Source organism: Drosophila teissieri, chromosome 2L (assembly GCF_016746235.2).
Source record: "Drosophila teissieri strain GT53w chromosome 2L, Prin_Dtei_1.1, whole genome shotgun sequence".
NCBI classification, from domain to species: domain Eukaryota; kingdom Metazoa; phylum Arthropoda; class Insecta; order Diptera; family Drosophilidae; genus Drosophila; species Drosophila teissieri.
Window position 1 is genome coordinate 17283304 of NC_053029.1, and position 18412 is coordinate 17301715.

Sequence of the window (18412 nt, forward strand, 5' to 3'; positions counted from 1 at the left end):
ACAAGGAACTACGTCCGCAGGGCTAACATCACGAGTCCTGGCTGCTGTCGAGTCGTCATTGTTGTCGCTGTTGCTTTCTATTGCCGCCGAAAGAGTTCATCGGCAAGGACATGGACTTGGACTTGGACTTGCCAAGGAATAAAAACAACGGTTACTAATTAAAAATATAAAGAGATTACCTTATTAAGGTTGTGTAAATAAATGTACTTCGCGAGTTCTTCAATTAGTGTCTTGTACTTGTTTTGTCTAATGTAATTTTCCTCAAACCATGTTTACTTTAAGTTTAAACCAAAAAGTTAAGTGTGGCATATCTGTTGATATATTAAACTTTAGCAAGAGTATTCACTTTCCACTTACTCTACAGTTTTTGCCTTTTCCCTTTCCCTCCCGCTCTGTTATTTCCTTGTTATTGTCATTTATGTAGCTGCACTTGGTTGTTGTCGTGTCCGTGGGTCGTGTTCTTTAATTGCGCCTTTTGCAGCAAATGTTGTTAAAACACACACGCACACACACTAACCAGTCCGGAAGTCAATGACTTTTTGCCGGGAACTTCGAGCGGTTAAAATCCAAATAGAGACGTTAGCACTAGCTTAAGTAAGGCTCTACATGGCGCAATTGCTGTTATTGCTTTTGCGGATAACACGACCTTTAAAGGCACGCAAGTGGGCGAAAAGGATGTGAGCGGGACATTAAGTCATTTAGTTTTATTAGTCACAACGCTCCCGGGCAGCCTGGGGTTAAGCATGTGGGTTAATTGCATAAGTTAAAGCCGAATGAAGCCGCGATTTAAATTATTGCATGCCACGTGTGTCCCTGAGATGGGCAGAAAAGAGCGAAAAGCGGAGGAAGGTGGCGGCATAAATCATTGTTGGCATTTTTAAATTGGCTTTCTGGGCCGACACATTCCGCTCCTGCTGCTGTTGCGGCTGATGTGGCCGGTGCTCTTGGCCAGGATTAAGGCCAGCCCGAGGGAGGTCCCATTGCGCCAACAGCAGGTCCACAGAAAGGAAATGCCATGAAAGACAAGGCGAAGTGAACGGAAATTTGACCAAAATTGACTTAATTTGAATAAGCTGCGAAAAAGGGGCCAACAGAAATATGTGAAAGGAGAATTGAAGGAAGACAACAGCAACAAAAGCAAGATCAAAAATTAAAAGAGATGGAAAAAAGAGTTAAAAGCCTACCAGTTCTGGGAAACTCGATATTCGATCCGGATTTATTCCCCGGAGCAGTGATAATCTGTTGGTTTTACTTTCTTTGCAATACTAATAGAAAATACATTCATTTTTTATCTCTATTTTGATGTTTATTAGCTAGCCTTAAAATCAGAATTTCATAATTCGGTGCTAATTATGTTAAATAATCTGAATATGTTAACCTTTCACTATTCGACTATTAAGCAATTAATTATTCCTTTATTGAAATTTAAACCGGATATTGACACACAGTTCAATCAGCTCTTGGTGTATCAGTCATTATTTTGCTTCCGAAGGACACGCCGAAATTCGTGTCGAGCGTCAAAGTTTCTCATGTTAAATGGAAATAAGTTTTCAGCAACATTTTGCCAAGTTTGCCAAACACTTGAAGGCGTCAGCACGCACAAACAGACAGCCACGCAAATGCTGTCAATTGTAGCGCGAAAGTATGCAACACGAAATTATGAGAGGGTCTGGAAAAGTTTTCACGGAGGCGGAAAACCCTCGGACAGCCAACGTCCTTTTGTCCGGAGTTCGATATAGAAAGCAGACCTTCACGAAAGGGACGCTGTTGTAGGGCTGTCCCATGCCTTGATTGATGAGCTTGTCATGAACTTATGACACTGATAGTTATAAATTATTATTATTTCGACATTGTGCTCTTGCCTGGAGCTAAATGCACAAAACTTCTTCTACGGCGGCATCTTCCTTACTTCCATCGGGCCAAACATTTGACATCTAATTGACATTTAAAGTGCGCTCAGGAAAAAAGAAGTCGAATACTAATGATTACCGTCCTTGAGGTCAGTCAAGTGATGAATCGTCTTGCATTCGAATGAAATATTTTCTTAACAACTCCCTTCAAATACAAGATTTTTTGTTAGAAAAGAGCACGTTTTTGTTAAAAGTCCATCTATCAAGTTTGCAACACACAACATTGTTAAATATAGTTGCCTTGTACATTTTTTAATAATATTTATATTTTCCTTTTCAAATGTTTTTCACCTCTTTTATAAATTATTTTATTTATTAAAACCTCCTTAAACAGCTCACTTTTAACTCATATTTCTCCTATGCAGCCACGGAAACCTTTACTTCAGAATTTCTTTAAAGCCCTAATGACCAAACACATTTTCTATTTTCTGTTTGTTTGCGATTCAGCCCTGTCGCATTGCCATTGTTTTTGTTGCTGTTTATCATTTTGGCATCTTCATCGCTGTCATTAGGCGCACATTAAGCTGCCCACCTGCCAGTTTCAGGACCTTCCAGTTTCAGGATCTCCCAGGAGCTCGCGCCTGTTGCCCATTGGCCGCCTGCCCACCTGCCGCTTTATAAATGTTTCAAAAATAAACCCAGCCAGCAAAAAGAACGCAAGCACTGCACAGTCTTAGAAAAAAAACATTTATAAAGAGGGAAACTTGATAAATGCTTCTTGCGGGTTTATTTAATGTGCGCCAACTGCGTCCATTGTGTGAAATCATAAAAAAAAGTAATAGGAAGAGAAAAATAAAGGGAAAACCCCGAAGCGGTGGTCGTCGATTTTTTATCAAAGTCCACAACACCCTTTTGTGAAAGTAAGCTAAAAAATGTACCGTCATATTTACACTCTTGCAAAGCGTATGTTGACTTCAGAAAGAACCTTGCAAAACAGAAAATATAAATATTATATATTCTCGATCGATTGAACATCCTAAAAGTAGTAAAATTACATACATCATGTATAATTCGAACCGGATCGGACCACTATATTATAATGCTGGTATAATTGGTATTGTATATAATTGGTATAATATAATTCATATTTTTAAACAAAAATGCACTTTTGTGCTTTTTTATATACATTGATTGGCTACTATTATGTATGCCATAAACAGTCAATAATTTTTGAAATATAGAAGATTAAGTTTTTTACTATGATCTTATGCGGTATGTATTAGTTTTTTTAATTTATAAACATTCACTTTTTTTAGATCATAAATAAGTACTATAATTCTTCGATTCTAATCGATTATACGTCATAGTTCTTCCGTTTACATATTCAATTTTATGAATCGCTTTCATATCCAATTCTAATAATTCTATTTAAAGCGAAATTAGTATAAACCGGGCTGCCACTGAATTTTGGATGCCTTAAAGCTGCCAGGAACACTTGCTCGACGCTCGAAATGGAATTACCATTATTCAAAATAATTCCAGCGCTATGAATATGCAATGTGAAATTCATGGAACACGTTCTATGGCTTTGTTTGACAGCTCGGTCGAAAACTCAGGCGTGAGTCCTCGAAAATGCGTGTATATGTATTAATTTTCATGAGTCACATTGGCCACATATGACGTCACGATTATGAAGTTGGCGATAGGGGCTATCGCTTTCGTTGGAGGCCTTGCGTCTGCAAAATGGGCTCAAAATTATATTTATGTTTGAATGGTTAATTTTGTTTTATATTAGAGAATTGTCCGAGGCTATGGGCAACTATTTCTGCTGATGTTCCATTTATGGGTTTGAGGTTTTATTGCTCCCTGATATGAGCTTAAGATCGGTATACAATGTTCATCGTGCACTTACTTATTACTATATAATATATTAATATAAATATAATACATTTCGAAGAATAATAAAATATAAAAAACAAAAACGTCCAAATGTAAACATCAGCTTCCCGCCAGCAAAGTAATGTTATTAAAATGTTGATTTGGAATCACTCAAATTATCATGAAATATAATACATACTTTCAATTGTCTGTGAATGCTATATGAATGTACATACACATATTCTGTGTTTCTTATCGGGGGATTATAAATACAAAGAATGTCATTACACAGACGCATTCGTTTTCAATCCGTCTTGTCGAACTTCAGATGGGGCGCATAGTTGCCCGTCAGGTTGTGTTAATATGGTGTCTTTCGTTTTCCCTGGGAAATACCTATTATCAGCCACCATATCAATGGGGTTACGTAAGTATTCGATCATCTTGTACAGTTATTTAAATTTAACCACCTATTGCCTTACTAGCGATATAACTTTTTTAATGAAGCTAGTAATCCAATTAGCGACTCGACGGCCGATGATCCAAGTTATAAATTTGCGTACCGTACTGTACTTGGAGGTAACAATTTAAATATGGAAGGAACACACAGGTTCCATGCCATAACCCATCCATGTGCTCTTTACAACTTACAATTTTATTATTGGTTCCGGGACTCAATACCACGATCGTGCTGGCCCAAACAAATTAAAACTACGTATACTATATGAATTAAAATAATTAATTAATATATTTTCAAAAATGTTCAATGCGGAAGCCTTTTTTCTGGAAAAACATAATTGGCAGATCAACAATACCCATGGTGGTGGTACTGTGGCCTAAATAATTTGCGCACTTTCATTAAATTTCCTCCTGCCATTGTAAAAACGAAATATATATGTACTCCATTTTTGTTCGTATTGGCCTTTGTTTTTAACAGCCAAGCCACGCCCCCATTGTCTGGCCGCATTAGCACTTGGTCCAGTAAACCAACAACACCAGCCAGCAGCAACAATAAAGCATTTCTCTTCCTGCACGGGAACTTAATGAAAATAAATCTGAAAAAATGTAAACAAAGCAAAGGCGTCGAGGAAAGGGGGCGTGGCAGGGAAGTCGGCTGTTCACAGGTGTATGAATTAAAGTTGGGATTCAGCTTGGGGGATTTCTTGATGACGCATTCAACAGCTCGGAAGTAATAGACCCTAACAAACAAACCAAACAAAAAGCCTTCCCGGCAGAAGAAGGGCGCTGCCCTTAGAAAATGTAGTGCCAAATGAGAGCAGGAAAAATAATTCAACAAGGAGGTCTAGAAATTTAAGGAGGACGCAGAACTTAGTACTTAGCTAGGCAGTTTCTTTACAACTCAAGCACAATTACGGACTACTTGGAGCATGTGATATACGTTTTTCCATAGAAATAGGAAGCAATTGCTATAATAACAATCACTTATTTGAGTTTGCCTTGTGAAAGTTCTTTGACATTTAGCATTTAAGCATTCCTGGCAAGTGATCTACTTTATATGCCGAAGGGAAGCCACACATTTTAAATCAATTACGAATATGCTACGTTCATCTTTCAATCAATCAAAGTGAATTGGTTGCCGTGGCTTGTTTTTGCCGCTCACTTAATATTGAATGCCATCAATAACAATAATTTTCATAAATATGATAAGACATAAATCACACAGAAGCAGGCGCCACAAAGTGCCTGGCCAAGGGTCTGGATTTAGGTCCTCCCGACAGGACCCTCAGTCGGGGTCACCAAAAACCACCCAACACCCATCACCCACCACCCATCGTCTGCACTGTCACTTGGTCATGCGAGGCACGCGCTTCTCTCAAAACGACAACGGCACGGAAAAATGAAAAAAGCAAGGATAGGAGCCAACTTCAAAGCCCGAAACTTATATACCCTGGTATTAATAGAATAATATTTACTAGTCTGTAGTCACTTTTATACATTCAAGATTTACATCCTGAAGCCTATATATCTTTTAAAGTCCTTTAAAGGGGTAAAATTAACATTTTTATTGTTGTAGTCAAGCAAAGTTGGCTTATATTAAAGAATTATATTTCTAAGAACTGTCCTGGTATTAAATCTTCATGTATAAATACGATGGAATGCATTTGAATACAACACTACCCTGCCACTAAAACAAAAAATGCATAAGGAGGTGCTAAATAACAATATATATCAGATTAACATTCCAATACCCTTTGCAAGGGCATAAAAAGAGTAGCTAAGCAGGGACCGCCCACTTGGAGGCGTTGGGTGGTTGGTGGTTGGATAGCGGCAGGACGCGGAAGGACGCGAACGTCACGCGGCGTTGTCATGGCGCAATAAAAATAAAAATCTAATTAGTATGCCGTTGACAGTTTAATCGTGATTACGCTGGCAAAAATGTCAGCTAAGCGTGGCAGAAGAGGTGGGTGGCGGTTGCCAGTGGGTGTTGGGTGCCCGCTGGCTGGTGGGAGGTAGAGGGAGTGGGGACGAGGCAAGCGTCAACATCAACATGCCAACAGTTGATTCCTGGCTTTGTTGTTCCTGCTCTTGGACGTTGAGCTTGGCATTTCCGGCAGACGCCACATGCATCGCGTGCGTGTCACAACAACAAGTGTGTGTGGGCTGGCGGACGTGTGTGTATGTGAGTGTTGTGTGCGGGTGTCAAAAGTTTAGCACTGAAAATTGCCCGCCGGTTCGTTTTGGCTAGTTTCTCGAGTGGGCGCAGCAAAACGTTAAACAAAAATATAATATAAGAAATAATAAGCCGTTTCTGGTGCAAAGGGCCTTTATGTGAACTGCAATGCGAAAAGCTGTTCCATAGTTAATGAACATTTTTAAAAGACATTTTGTTCTATAATATAATAATAATATAAGTTAAGGGTTTACAGGACTGAACGGCCAAAAATAATAACATTTTATAAAAATTAACAGATAATTACAGGAATGTTTCGATTCGTCTTCTAAATGAGCTCAAAGCTCTTTCCTTACAAACAATTAATATAAAACTAGATTTTTCATAAAGTCTCTTGTTCAAGTAATGGCCAGAAAAGGGTATCAAACGCACCCCGTGATGATGTTTTCGGGCCTCCTATTTTTTTTAAATGTGGAGCCCGCCTCAATGTCGGCCATTGAAATGCGTGCCTAGTGAAGGATCCGCGAGACGTGATTGGAAGTTTTTAGCAGGTCCTGTCGCCGTTTCCCCTTTGTTTCGATGGAATACGAGTGGTTTGCACCAGACTGGTGGGCGATGCCACACGTCTCTTCGCCAAATTCCAGTTAGTACGAGCTGGAGGAGAAGGAGGAGGGGGAGGAAGCATGGGACTAGCCCGAATTAAGAACAAGCAAGTGTAGATCTAGCCCAGACCGGAACCGGAAGTTGCTGTGATGAATTGCTGTGCATTGGCAGGCGCTTTCGTGCCTTTAAAGGCGGCTCCCCAAGTTCGGGGTACTTCGCTGCTCGAATCTTTCAGTTTTTAATATAAAATCCTAGGGATTTATGAGCGCCTCTTTACAACTGTATTATGCCCCAATCTCACAATGAATGGCGGGCTGAGCAGGAGGGGATGTCGACAAGCCAAAGGAATATGAAACGAAATTAAAGCTGCCGGAAATGCAGACAAAGCGACAACTCATTGCAGCAGCTATTTTGCCCGGAGTGTCAGACGATGACTGGAAAAAAATCCAGAGTAAAGTCGGAAAACTGAAATGAAATCCGCATCATATTGCATTTGGTGGGGAACGTCAAGAGTGACAAAGAAACAGCTGAATGTAAGCTGCATTCAGGCACCAATTTTAAATTAAAATCCAATCAAATTATTAATAAAAGGCCGTTTTGTAATGGGGAACTTTGACGGGCAAAGGAAATTGAGGGATATACAGCGAGACAATGCAACAACGGACGTCAATTTTCAAGGGAAATTAGCAGGACCTAAATTGATAGTACAATAGTACAATAGTACAAATATTAGTCAGTGCAGTTCTAATTGCGATCCGATGTTATATTCTCAACAAAAACGGCTGCAAACAAATAAAGTAATTAATTTAAAACAGCGAAAACTCGAAAATCTGCTTTGTTAAAAACATAATATTTTACTTTTAGTTACAGAAATAAAAATAGGCTAACCTTACAAGAACTGTAGCAATGCAAAATTTGATTTCGCTTGCAGTAAAAAAATTGCATAAGAGCAGCAACAAATTACCATAATGAATAAGTTGAATGTTTTATTGGCCACTTTTAGTTCCTAATTCGATTTGTCATGGCGTTTTTAAAAACAAAAATAAGGAAGTACACGTTCGGGGTTGAAACGTTTTCACAAATATCAACCGCAAACATAATTGAACCGCAAATGATGTGGGAAGAGCAGTGAAACAGTGGGTGGCAAATTGTTTGCCCGGTTTGAATACAGCATTCCCATGGCCATAATTTTCGATTAATATTTCAGGGCAACTGCGTATGCGGGGACATTTAAATTAAAGCTCGAGTGTGGTCAAATAGTTAAAGGTGATGAGGGCGTGTCAGTGTTTGAATTTCGTATTTAACACACTCACCTGGCAAACTGGCTATGTAAACTGCGGTAATGATGAAGAGTCTACGCAGTTTAAGCGCTGGCTTTTGCATTTTATGTCCTTTTGCCCACAAATACGATGGTTTATTTATAAATCAGCTAATTTTTTATGTCACGCTGTCCTTCGCAAGCGATTGACGTACATATATGGGCAATATCCGCTATCCAGACCGCAGAAATCAATTTTTATATTCGCTAACTGGTTTTGTCATTCTTTTGTTTCGCTCCGCGCTCAGTATGTGCAATTTCCCTTTTTTTGTCGTTTGATTGGTTTTACTCTTTGCTCTATTTTGTGGTTGCATTTAATGCATTTTTCATGCGACGCTCTTGCTTTCTTCGGTTTACCAGTCAGCCACAATTAGCAATCTGCACAGTGAGTCGCATTTGTATTCGCACTGTGACCAGGTCCTGTGTGCCCCGAACTACCTGAATACCACTGCTGTTGCCGTTGCCTTGCATGTGAAATTGTGTAAATACGCTCGGCTTAGGGTTAGCTGCATTTCTCATTGAACTCGATTTGGCTATTTGCATTTTTCATATCCCTTCTGCCCTTTTTTGCATATTCATTTCCTGCTTTCCTCAATTTTTCCACTTTGCTGCTATGTATTTTATATGACTTCGGCTCACTCCCAGCTCTTTCTTTTCCTGTATGGGAATTGCACAATGTTGCTGGATGCTGATTGAACTGGATTCGGCTTCCGAATTAACCTAAAAAATTGCAGAGCAGAGGGGAATAGAATTAGATTTAGTTGTAAGCTCATAAATGTTTGAATTTATTGTAATTTCAATTGCTGTACTACTGCATTTTATGCACAATTTACGACCTCGTTGTTATCATGAAATCTTATAAGCTGGCTGCTTCTACATTAAAATGTTGAATAAATATTTATTGAATATAATCATATCATTTGTTTAGTATGCTATATAAATTCGGTATTTCATATTTCAGACTTCTTCTGTTGACATTATTCTCTTAAGCATTTACATTTTATTTAATTTCTGAATTAGTTTTATTTTATTTTTAGTTTCTTATGGTTCCGACATGTTCGGATATGTACTGAAATGTATTTATTTAATCCTCCTAAATTTGTGGCTTGCTTATCCGCTTTCGTGGAACTCTTCCATCTAAACAACTCCAATCATCATCAAAATCAATATCCCAGGCAAGAAGGCAAGGATTTGCCGTCTTCGACTCGGAGAATCCTACGGTTCTAAATCATTGATGGACGCTTTAAGCTGCAATGGATTTTGGAGTTTTGGGAAAAACAATACACACGCACAGTGCATTTTCCAACTGATTTGAAAATCCAAAGTTGCCCATTAGCAAACCAAATACGCGCAGTTGCCACCGCAAAGGGGACAGGGGCATGGGCAGGGGCAGTGGCAGAGGGCAGGAGAAGGGAATTTCGACTTTGGCGCCACACGAAAAGCCGACTGACTTTACATGGGAAATTGGCAAAAGCCAAGCCATGAAATTGTACAACACGATTTTCACATTTCGTACATGACACCATTTCGTTTTCGACTGCCGAGCACAGGGACAGTGGCACACATGTGTGTAAGGCGCCCGGGTGGCTGGGTAGCCTGGTTGCCTAGTTGACATGCCTGTGTGCGTCGAGGAAAATTCACTTATGGAAATCGAAGATTTTCTCTGCGCCCTTCGTTCTTTTTCGATTTTTTTGGGGAAAGCGAGGGAAAACTAAACTGATATGAAGTATCAGCATTCAGTATTCAATGTAAATCCTTTAAGCTGCAAGTGCGTTCGAAAGGAGGCTCTCCGCCACGTATTCATGGATTCCTGGCTGACTGACAGGTTGACTGCGGCTCTGAGTGGAGCTCCTGTCCCATATTTGGTGGGATCTACGGGAAAAGGCGGATTGCGACCCGGGTGTGATGACGGCAGAGAGGGCGGTGTCTATATCCAACCAGGAACCAGTAACCAGTAACCAGTCAGGAGATTGTGGGCCAAGTGGCTCAGCGGAGGGAGAACTTAGTACTCATCATCGTACTCATGCTGTGTGCAATATCACAGAAAATAAGCCCAACATTTCAGCTGAATCAGTGTAATTCGCCATAATTTGACAAGATTGTCTTGTGGATTTTATGGCACAGAACTAAGCTCCTTGTTCGGAAAGGTGTTTTTTAGACATTACTGTCAACTACTTTTTAGAATTCAAATAAACTACATAGAGCACAGTGATACACATAACAATAAACATAAACAAAGACTAGGCTTGACCATGTTCCTGCAATGTCCCTCGGTGTTGCGAGTCTCTAAACACGTTGCACATGACACTAGCGAATTCAGTTCTGGGAGCCGCCAGAACACGGACATTTTGAGCGATTGCTGGTTGGAGTCAAATAGTAGTCAGGATTCCTGCTCCGGGCAATCTAGTCGACTGAAACTTGCCCTCCTGGATTACAAACAGTTTAAGGCGGCAAGGACCGTTCAGTGTCATGTGAGGGGATTTTTGGCCAGAAGGAATCTTAAGAGGCAGATCGCTGCTGCCACCACTATTAGCAGGTGTTGGCGTGGCTTCTGGGTGCGCAAGTCGAAGTTCTCCTTTATGCAGCAGCTGTTGCAGCAGAGGATCATCCAGTACCACCACGACATGGCCACCAAGATCCAGGCCCTGTTCCGCGGATGGATGACTCGCCAGTACTTCCAGGACTTCCAGGGCATGAAGTCGCTCCGAATACAGTATGTGGAAGACATGATTAGTTCGCTCTACAGAAAGCTCCACAAAATGCGAAAGGAACATTTGCTACCCGGAATTTATGCACTAAGAGAATCTGAGTATGTCCTCCCAAGGTGTTTTTCTTTCCATACCCTAAATGTCGTTGAGTTTTGTTCACAGCTTACTAAGTAAGATCGAGGACCTTTCGTGTACCTTTGGCTACCGCTTCCATAACGGACGAGTGCGAGCAGCCATTGCCATGAAGCGATCTTTCTTAAACGACAGGCGACATGAGTTCCGAAAGGGAAAAACCTATTCCAAAGCGCCGTATCCGGGACCCTTCATCGAAAACCTTCCCGACTTGGAACTTACCTTGCCGAAGAGAATGACACCGCGCTTGCAGCGTACGATTCTGGTATACGACAAATCGATGAGGGATAAGTACGTACAGAAGGTGTACATGAACTATTCAACCAGTAAGTCTGCCACCTAAATTCTTCTTTACGATAAGAAAACCTCCATTTCTCACTGCAGAACGCCGTATGAGCATGCATGTCCTGCGAGAGAGTATGCGAAATCGATTTTGCAAGGATTTCGTGAAGCGCATTATAGCCAAAAGGAACATGGCACGAAACGCATATGAGTACAAAAGCACCAAATTCTATCTGGACGATCTTCTTACGACCGCCGATGAATACAATTGTTTTTGCAAGCCCCAGGTAAAAGAGGATAGCTTGTGCCAATAGGTTGTCTCAGCAAGTGCTGCGAAAATCTATTTTCACATTCGATCTCTTTTGCATTTTGGGTTCTTCAAATTGTGATCCTGTATTCAAAATAGTTGCAGCATTAGCTTCAAAAGAAATTAAATTTAGCTATGAAAAACTATAAAACAATTTTACAACTAAACATTTAAAACTTTCTTACTTTCCTTCTAATTCCGTAAAGCTAAGGCAACAACTTGTGGTTGTTTTACGTACTTATGAACCATACTCCTGGCACCCAGTCAGATGTAACTCGAACATCTGTCCCACCTTCCACTTGACCATTCAGAGTGCCCGGGGGAGACGGACAAAATATTTCCATTTCTTACTGTCATCAGTCACAAAATTTCAGAAATTCCTCGACATAAAACTGATTTTGTCCCTCAACTGAAGACGAATAAAGCAGGGCGCTTAAACTTTTTAATGCCAAGGCAACAAAAATTGGAGAAAAACGAATTCCGTTCTCCTTTGTGTGGATGACTGTGCGTTTTTAGCAGCTCGCAATTTATTTGCAAACATTTATTATAGTTACTTTTGTTTTATTCGCTTTGAGTACTTTCGCGTGTTGAGCGATGGGGATGGCAAAAAGTAGGGGTCACTTTTTTATGCGGCATTGTTTTATGGTCGCTTCGTGGCTGAAAATGTAATGCCCCCCCAGCCATAAAGAAACTCCAACACCAGCCCTGGGTTGATAAGTCCTGCGAGAGAAGGAAGCCATCCGGGCTAGGAAACAAATTAGTTTAAAGATAAGTCGGTTACACAAATTCGAGTAGCATACTTTGTGGCATTAAGTGGCTGTCTTGATTAGTTCGTGCAGATGACTGACTGAGTGAATGGCTCAGTTGGAAGTCGGACAGGGCGAGAGGGCAAATACAATCAAGCATCAAGGCTGCAGACTGCATGTGAAAATGTTTAACAGCTGTCGATTGCAGGGAAGAGGGGCAGATTGGGGAAAATGGCATAGAGCAAACATCCTGGGAATCGAGCCGAGCAGCAGCTTCAGAGCCCTCAGAACAGGACTCTCCCCAGAGGACCTTGAGGCATGCGCGTAATGCGCCTTTGGCCAAGTGCACTGTAAATACCAAAGCAATTTTCACTGCAAAATTAACCAGCGCCAAACCGCAACACAAGCCCGAGGTGCTGAAGTGGATTGGCTTGGCTAGAGCCCAGTTGGCTAAGACGCCTGCCTTACGTACAGTTACCACTAAGTCGAGGCGCCCTTCTGTAATGAATTTTCCAGCTCCTTCTCCTCTTGTCGTCTTCAACGGTTTATTTGCCTTTCTTCCCATTTTTCCTGGCGCTGGCTCTTCCGACACACGAATGCAATTAAGCTGCCCAGCTAGAAAAAATGGAAAGTTTACCGGATTTCCTTTCTGCCCTGTATTGAATCATCAAATCACGGATCGAAGCCCGATTCCTTTCTAGTCCCCTTATAGGACTCATCCGATTCCATACTCTTCGTAAGCCATTCATGTAGTTAATTGTTCATATAGTAATCGCATGCTTATCCCTACCCCTTTACACAAACTTAAATTTGCTGCTGTCCATCCAATGATAAGCTTCTACTCATAAAGTGTCTTGGAGGCCATGATAATTTTATGATTACTCTCCACATGGCTAAACAATTTGCAGTAATCATCCAATTAAATGGCACTTACCACAGCAAGTTGGGCCACAAACTTGGCAAGGACTTTCAGTTTCCATTCACTTGAGTATTTTGCTGCCCAACTGTCCATTAGGCGAAGACACAAAAGAATTCAAATTAAAGGCCTTAACCTTAATCTTAATTATGGGTATATCCAGGACATGTGCGCGAGTGACCGAGATGAAGATGAACCCGCCGACGACCCGATTGGACCATAAACTAACACTAAACTGCCGAGTGCCAGCAAATGCTTGGGTCATCAAAATGTGTCAGGCCGGTCCATGCAAATTTTCCAACTTAATCATGGCAAATTATATTAGGAGAGGCAGCCATTCCATTCCACAGGCCATTCTAACCCTTTGACTCTGGCCCAATGTCCGTTTATCAAATGACCCGTCCCACAACAGCTGTTGGCTCCAGAGTAGTTTCCTTTATTCGGGTTCCTTTGCTCGTGGCTGTCAAATGAGATTAAAATAAGCTCTTCCGTCAATCGAAATCATCGACTTGGACTCTGCTGCTCCACTCCCCTCACGACAATAGCAGGGTTCGCAGTTCCCATCTCGCCATTTCCAGTCCCGGTCTCCCCGTTTCCAATTCCGAGTTCCCCATCCCTGAAAGCCACACCCAACGAGCAATATAATGGGCCAAGCGAATTTATAGCAATTGTGCACTAAAAGGGTTTTATCCACGCACAACAGCTTGACCAATAAAGCAACTAAGCGCATTTGTGCACCACTTCACAGGACCCGGATCGTGCCTCATATATACTATATAGTATCGGTTTGGGTTTGGCTTTGGGTTTGGGTTTGGAGTTCAGGGCGTGGCAATCGGCCCAGAGCTCTGAGAGCCAGTTTATTGCCAAATTGAGTCCTCGGCGACAAAGCGTCGAGTGTATGGAGCGTTGTCAACAACAGCTGCACAATTGAGATAAACTTCAATTTTCGTAAATTGTTTAGTTTATTGAAAAATCTGCGACATGTGAAGACTGCCAGCGGATCTAGGCGAGAGTTTGTCAGAGTGTGAGTGTGTGAGTATGTGAGTGGGTCCTGTATGTTTGCGGCACATTAAGCGCTCTGAATTTTAATTCAATTTAACTTTAGTTTCAGTTTTGCTGCTTGCAACCATTTTGCTGGAGACAACCATTTATTGGCACATTTTATTTACGAATTTATTGGCTTTGATGGGTCCAAACTGAAATGAATTGGACTGAACTCGAGTCAGTGGCAACTAGCAGCTGCAAAATATTGCACAGCAACTGTGCATGGGATTTTTTAAAAATCGTATTAGGATTGAAAAAAATCAACTACACTGACACAATGTCTTTAAAATTAGATTCTGCACATCAAAGTTAATGGCTGATATCGATGTTTTTAGAATTCACTACGGATTTCTCTGCACGGAATGATTTAAAGATGCATAACTGTGCTAGTGATTCTCATCAAGAATTTGAACTTTCCAACAACTGGTAGACAAGTACCTTTTTAGTTTTCTAGTAACGGGTATAAGACAACTCGAAAGCAATTCGAAAAAAGAAAATACTGGTGCCCTTACTGCTTTCCCATCAGTCTCTGCTCCATTTGTACCAGAACAACAGGGCGCAGATCGAACTTTTTTCACCTAAAGCGACCAAATATACATTTCTCTTATCAAAGGACCCAAAGGTCTGCCTAAGGCTCTCAGACACAATATCCGAGGGCCCCAACCAATCCCTTCGCCATGTTCTCGCATTCACGTACTCGCATTTCCCTTGAGGAAAGTGCTGCCTGTGTGTGCTGAAATTATGCGCATGTCGTTGGCATTTTCCTTCTCTGCTCAGCACGATTTTCAATTCAAATGTTTTTCTTTTCGGGGATTCGATTTCGCCGGCAGAAGGTGAAAGATGCGGTTACACTGACTCGGTTGGCGAAAACTTTTCGCATAAAATAAGGCAAGATAAATTGTTAATGCGTCTGTGGGGAAGCGATTAGCGGCAAATGTGCCGAGTTTACGTTGGAGTTCGTTTTGAATCCCATTTATTGTAAGCAGTGCAATTTTAATATTATTTCCCGTTTCCTTAAAGTGAGACGGGAAGTACATCCATTTGAAGCAGGAACTGCTGCAACAGCCGAATCAACTAATGTGTGGCTGGGACCAAAAAAAGAAGAGAAAACTCTATAGTCCAGTTACCCGACCATTATATACCTGGTGCTCATCTAGTGGAAGTGCGAATGCGAAATTTCAACATTTTTCTGGCATATGGTTAGACATTGGCAATAAACTTGTCTTGCGTCTACGTCCCTGGAATCTGCATGATTAATCTCAACTTTCCAGCTTTTAAAGTTCCTGAGAACTCGACGTTCATACGGACAGACGGACGGACAAACGGACATGGGCAGATCGACTCGGCTAATGGTCCTGGTCAACAATACATATACTTTATATGGTCGGAAACGATTCCTTATACCATTTACATTCGTTTCAATGAGTCTAGTCTACCCTGTTACTTCACGAGTAAGAGGTATAAAAATATGTATGAGAAAAACAAGCAACAAAAGGTGAAATCAGACTGTCGTTGCCGTTGGCAATTTGTTTCCACCAGTCAAAAAAGTCCAGTTCAGTTTGTCCTTGGTCAAGGCAACCCCGTACAGCCAGGATTAAGAGGCACTTCAGAACGCATTCAGGTGGGCAATTGGCAAATGCAAGAGCCACTGCACCTCATGATAAATCGTTATTTATAATTTGTATTGTAAGCGGACAAACTTAGAATATTCTTCCGTTGTCCTGACCAAAAATGGGATATGTTAAATAAAGAAGGAGAAGGGTTTAAAAACCAAGTAAATTGGTACAATAACTTAAATTACTGCCCAACTAAAGATTGTTTAATGCAAGAAATGGATATTATGTTGTGAAATTGAATATCAAGTAAAATGTGTAAGTACTCAAGTCTTGTATTCAGCTTTTGCTTGTTTTAAAAGAAGACTCGCAAATTAGAAATATGAAACCAATTAACACTACAACCATTTATTCATATTATTTACAACCAATTACAAATTTTTGTAACTGGATGCAAAAAACTGTATTGGTATGTAGTTGTGGGGCATGTAATATTTATGGATAATTGAATTTTTAGTCAATTTCCAAAACCTAAGTACTAATTTAGCTTGAAAGCTTTCAGGTGTTTAGTTAAACCATTTAATATTACCATTATCATTTAGCTCACTGTTACCAGCGTATGAAATGCGTGGCTTGTATTCCGCTCCAGCTGGAGCTAAAAGGAGGGTTCATCTCTGACCCAGAGTCCTGGCCAAAAGGAGGTAAATAAATGCAACTGTCAGTGGCAGCAGAACTGCACGGCAACTGTCAGCGGCGGAATGCCAGTGACAAGTTTTGTGGAGTAGACAGTGGCAGGACTTCTTCTTTTCAGTAGAAAGGACTGGAGAAGGTAACTGTGCCCACTTTTGCGTCCTTCACTTTCTTTCAGAGAGACCCGGCCCAACTCCTCCTGGTTTTATGTGCCTGATAAATTACCTGGACAAAGTTGCGTAACTCTGAGGTTGGCGGACTCTCCAATGACAGATGCTATTGTTCATTATGATTCCTGGCTAAAGCTTTATTACCCAGGTTGGATAAAAACAAGCTGAATTGCAATTGCTAAATTTAACGCTGGTTAACGATAGAAAGCTCAAGCATATCCCTTTTTGTATTCAGTGCAAGTGTAAACTTAAATGTGTTCTTTATGTCTCGAAAGTTCCTTAAGAAGTTGGGTTCTCCAAATTTATTAAAGCCCACTTCTCTAATATAATATGCGCGACACCTCTAGCTCAATTTTGACTTTATATTTATTGATTGAAACTTTAGAAACTATTTTGGATCGGAGCTTTGGCTAAATGGTGTGGGCTCTGTAAGTGGCTAAACCAAGAACCATTCGGAAACTATTGCCTAGGCGACAATCAAATAAATCACAAGTCCTGCGTCTAATTAAACTTAAGCTGCGCGACCCTTAGCTCTTGAGCTTGGCCCATTGTCTTAGCCGCACTCTCGCTCATTTGCATAGGGACGCGTTTGCCGCCTACCAGCCAAAAGATCAACCGGGGAGCCATTTTCAGCCGCCCCCTACAGCAACGCCCCCCTCGCCAAAGATTTTCCGACACTCGAGATGTGTCTATGCATATGAGAGAAACTTTGTCCTTACCATCCTGTTCCTATGGCCCCTTAACCCCAACTGCCCCAGCTCCTGCAAACAGTGTGTCACGCCCGGGTTTTGTGTCATATGTGCCAATTAAAGTTGCTGCCACGCCCACTCACCGAAAAAGGGGGTTAGGCAAAAAGAAGAAAAACAATGAGTGAGTTCCGTTGCACACTGCCCAAAACGAGGGAACTATCAAAATGGTAATCATAATTTTACGGCATTTTTTAATACATTCCAAAACAAACAAGCTGTTCATTTGTACCAAGGCACAATTGTCGCCCCATTTCATTCCCTTAATGGTAATTCATATTTAACTTCTAAGAACTATAAACTAGAACATTAGCTTTGCCCGCAAACAAGGAACTATGCAAGTGAATAAGATGCCTTTGCTTCCACATCAAAGTTCAGTGTATGGGGGCCCAATTGGCCTGCTTGACTCCTGCTCTTCCTGCCTTTCATGCTGCTCCGTGGTCCCGACTCCTGGCTGCTCGTTGTGCGCATTATTAGCTGTCGTTTATTTTACGCAAGCAGCCGCCAGAAGGAGGCGGCTGCAAGGACCTCGAGTCGGGACCTCTAGCTGCTTTGTAGGGGGGCGAAACAAATTTCAGTTGTCGTCGTCATCGCCGCTCTTTGGCTCGTTGAGCTCCTTTCGCCTTGTCGAAAACTCACTGCATATGCCTTGGAAGAAAGTGGCTCCACCATCCTGCTGCTTATCTTGGTACACTTTAAAGTCATTAGCCACCCTGGCTTTAACTATATGCCTTCCAGGAAAATCAATGCCAGCCCCGCGTCCGAAAAAAGTCACTAGAAAAAACGGGCCGCCAGAGCAAAACTGCAACTGCTGTCAAGTTAAGAGCCAGAAGAGGCAGA

At 41.3% G+C, this 18412-nt stretch overlaps 2 protein-coding genes across 2 annotated transcripts in view; one reads left to right on the forward strand and one right to left on the reverse strand.

Annotated features, from left to right (window-relative positions):
* LOC122615115 overlaps nt 1-8974 on the reverse strand; it is a 36144-nt gene extending 27170 nt beyond the window's left edge. Inside the window, exon 1 of the mRNA XM_043790015.1 lies at nt 8274-8974. Within this exon, the coding sequence (XP_043645950.1) occupies nt 8274-8343 (70 nt within the window). The 5' untranslated portion in view covers nt 8344-8974. The remainder of the gene's footprint in view (nt 1-8273) is intronic.
* A 1481-nt stretch (nt 8975-10455) lies between these two features.
* Nucleotides 10456-11830, forward strand: LOC122626316. Its single transcript, XM_043806517.1, has 3 exons — nt 10456-11087; nt 11149-11444; nt 11503-11830. Exons 1-3 carry the CDS (start codon nt 10531-10533, stop codon nt 11712-11714), a joined length of 1065 nt encoding a protein of 354 aa, XP_043662452.1. The 5' UTR covers nt 10456-10530; the 3' UTR covers nt 11715-11830.
* Nucleotides 11831-18412: the final 6582 nt, after the last annotated feature.

Excerpts from the sequence above, each read along its gene's own strand:
- LOC122626316 (XM_043806517.1), top strand. The coding sequence starts at position 10,531 with ATGTTCCTGCAATGTCCCTCGGTGTTGCGAGTCTCTAAACACGTTGCA. Across the intron at positions 11,088-11,148 it reads TATGCACTAAGAGAATCTGA|CTTACTAAGTAAGATCGAGG; the intron begins GTATGTCCTCCC and ends TTTTGTTCACAG. Across the intron at positions 11,445-11,502 it reads GTACATGAACTATTCAACCA|AACGCCGTATGAGCATGCAT; the intron begins GTAAGTCTGCCA and ends TTCTCACTGCAG.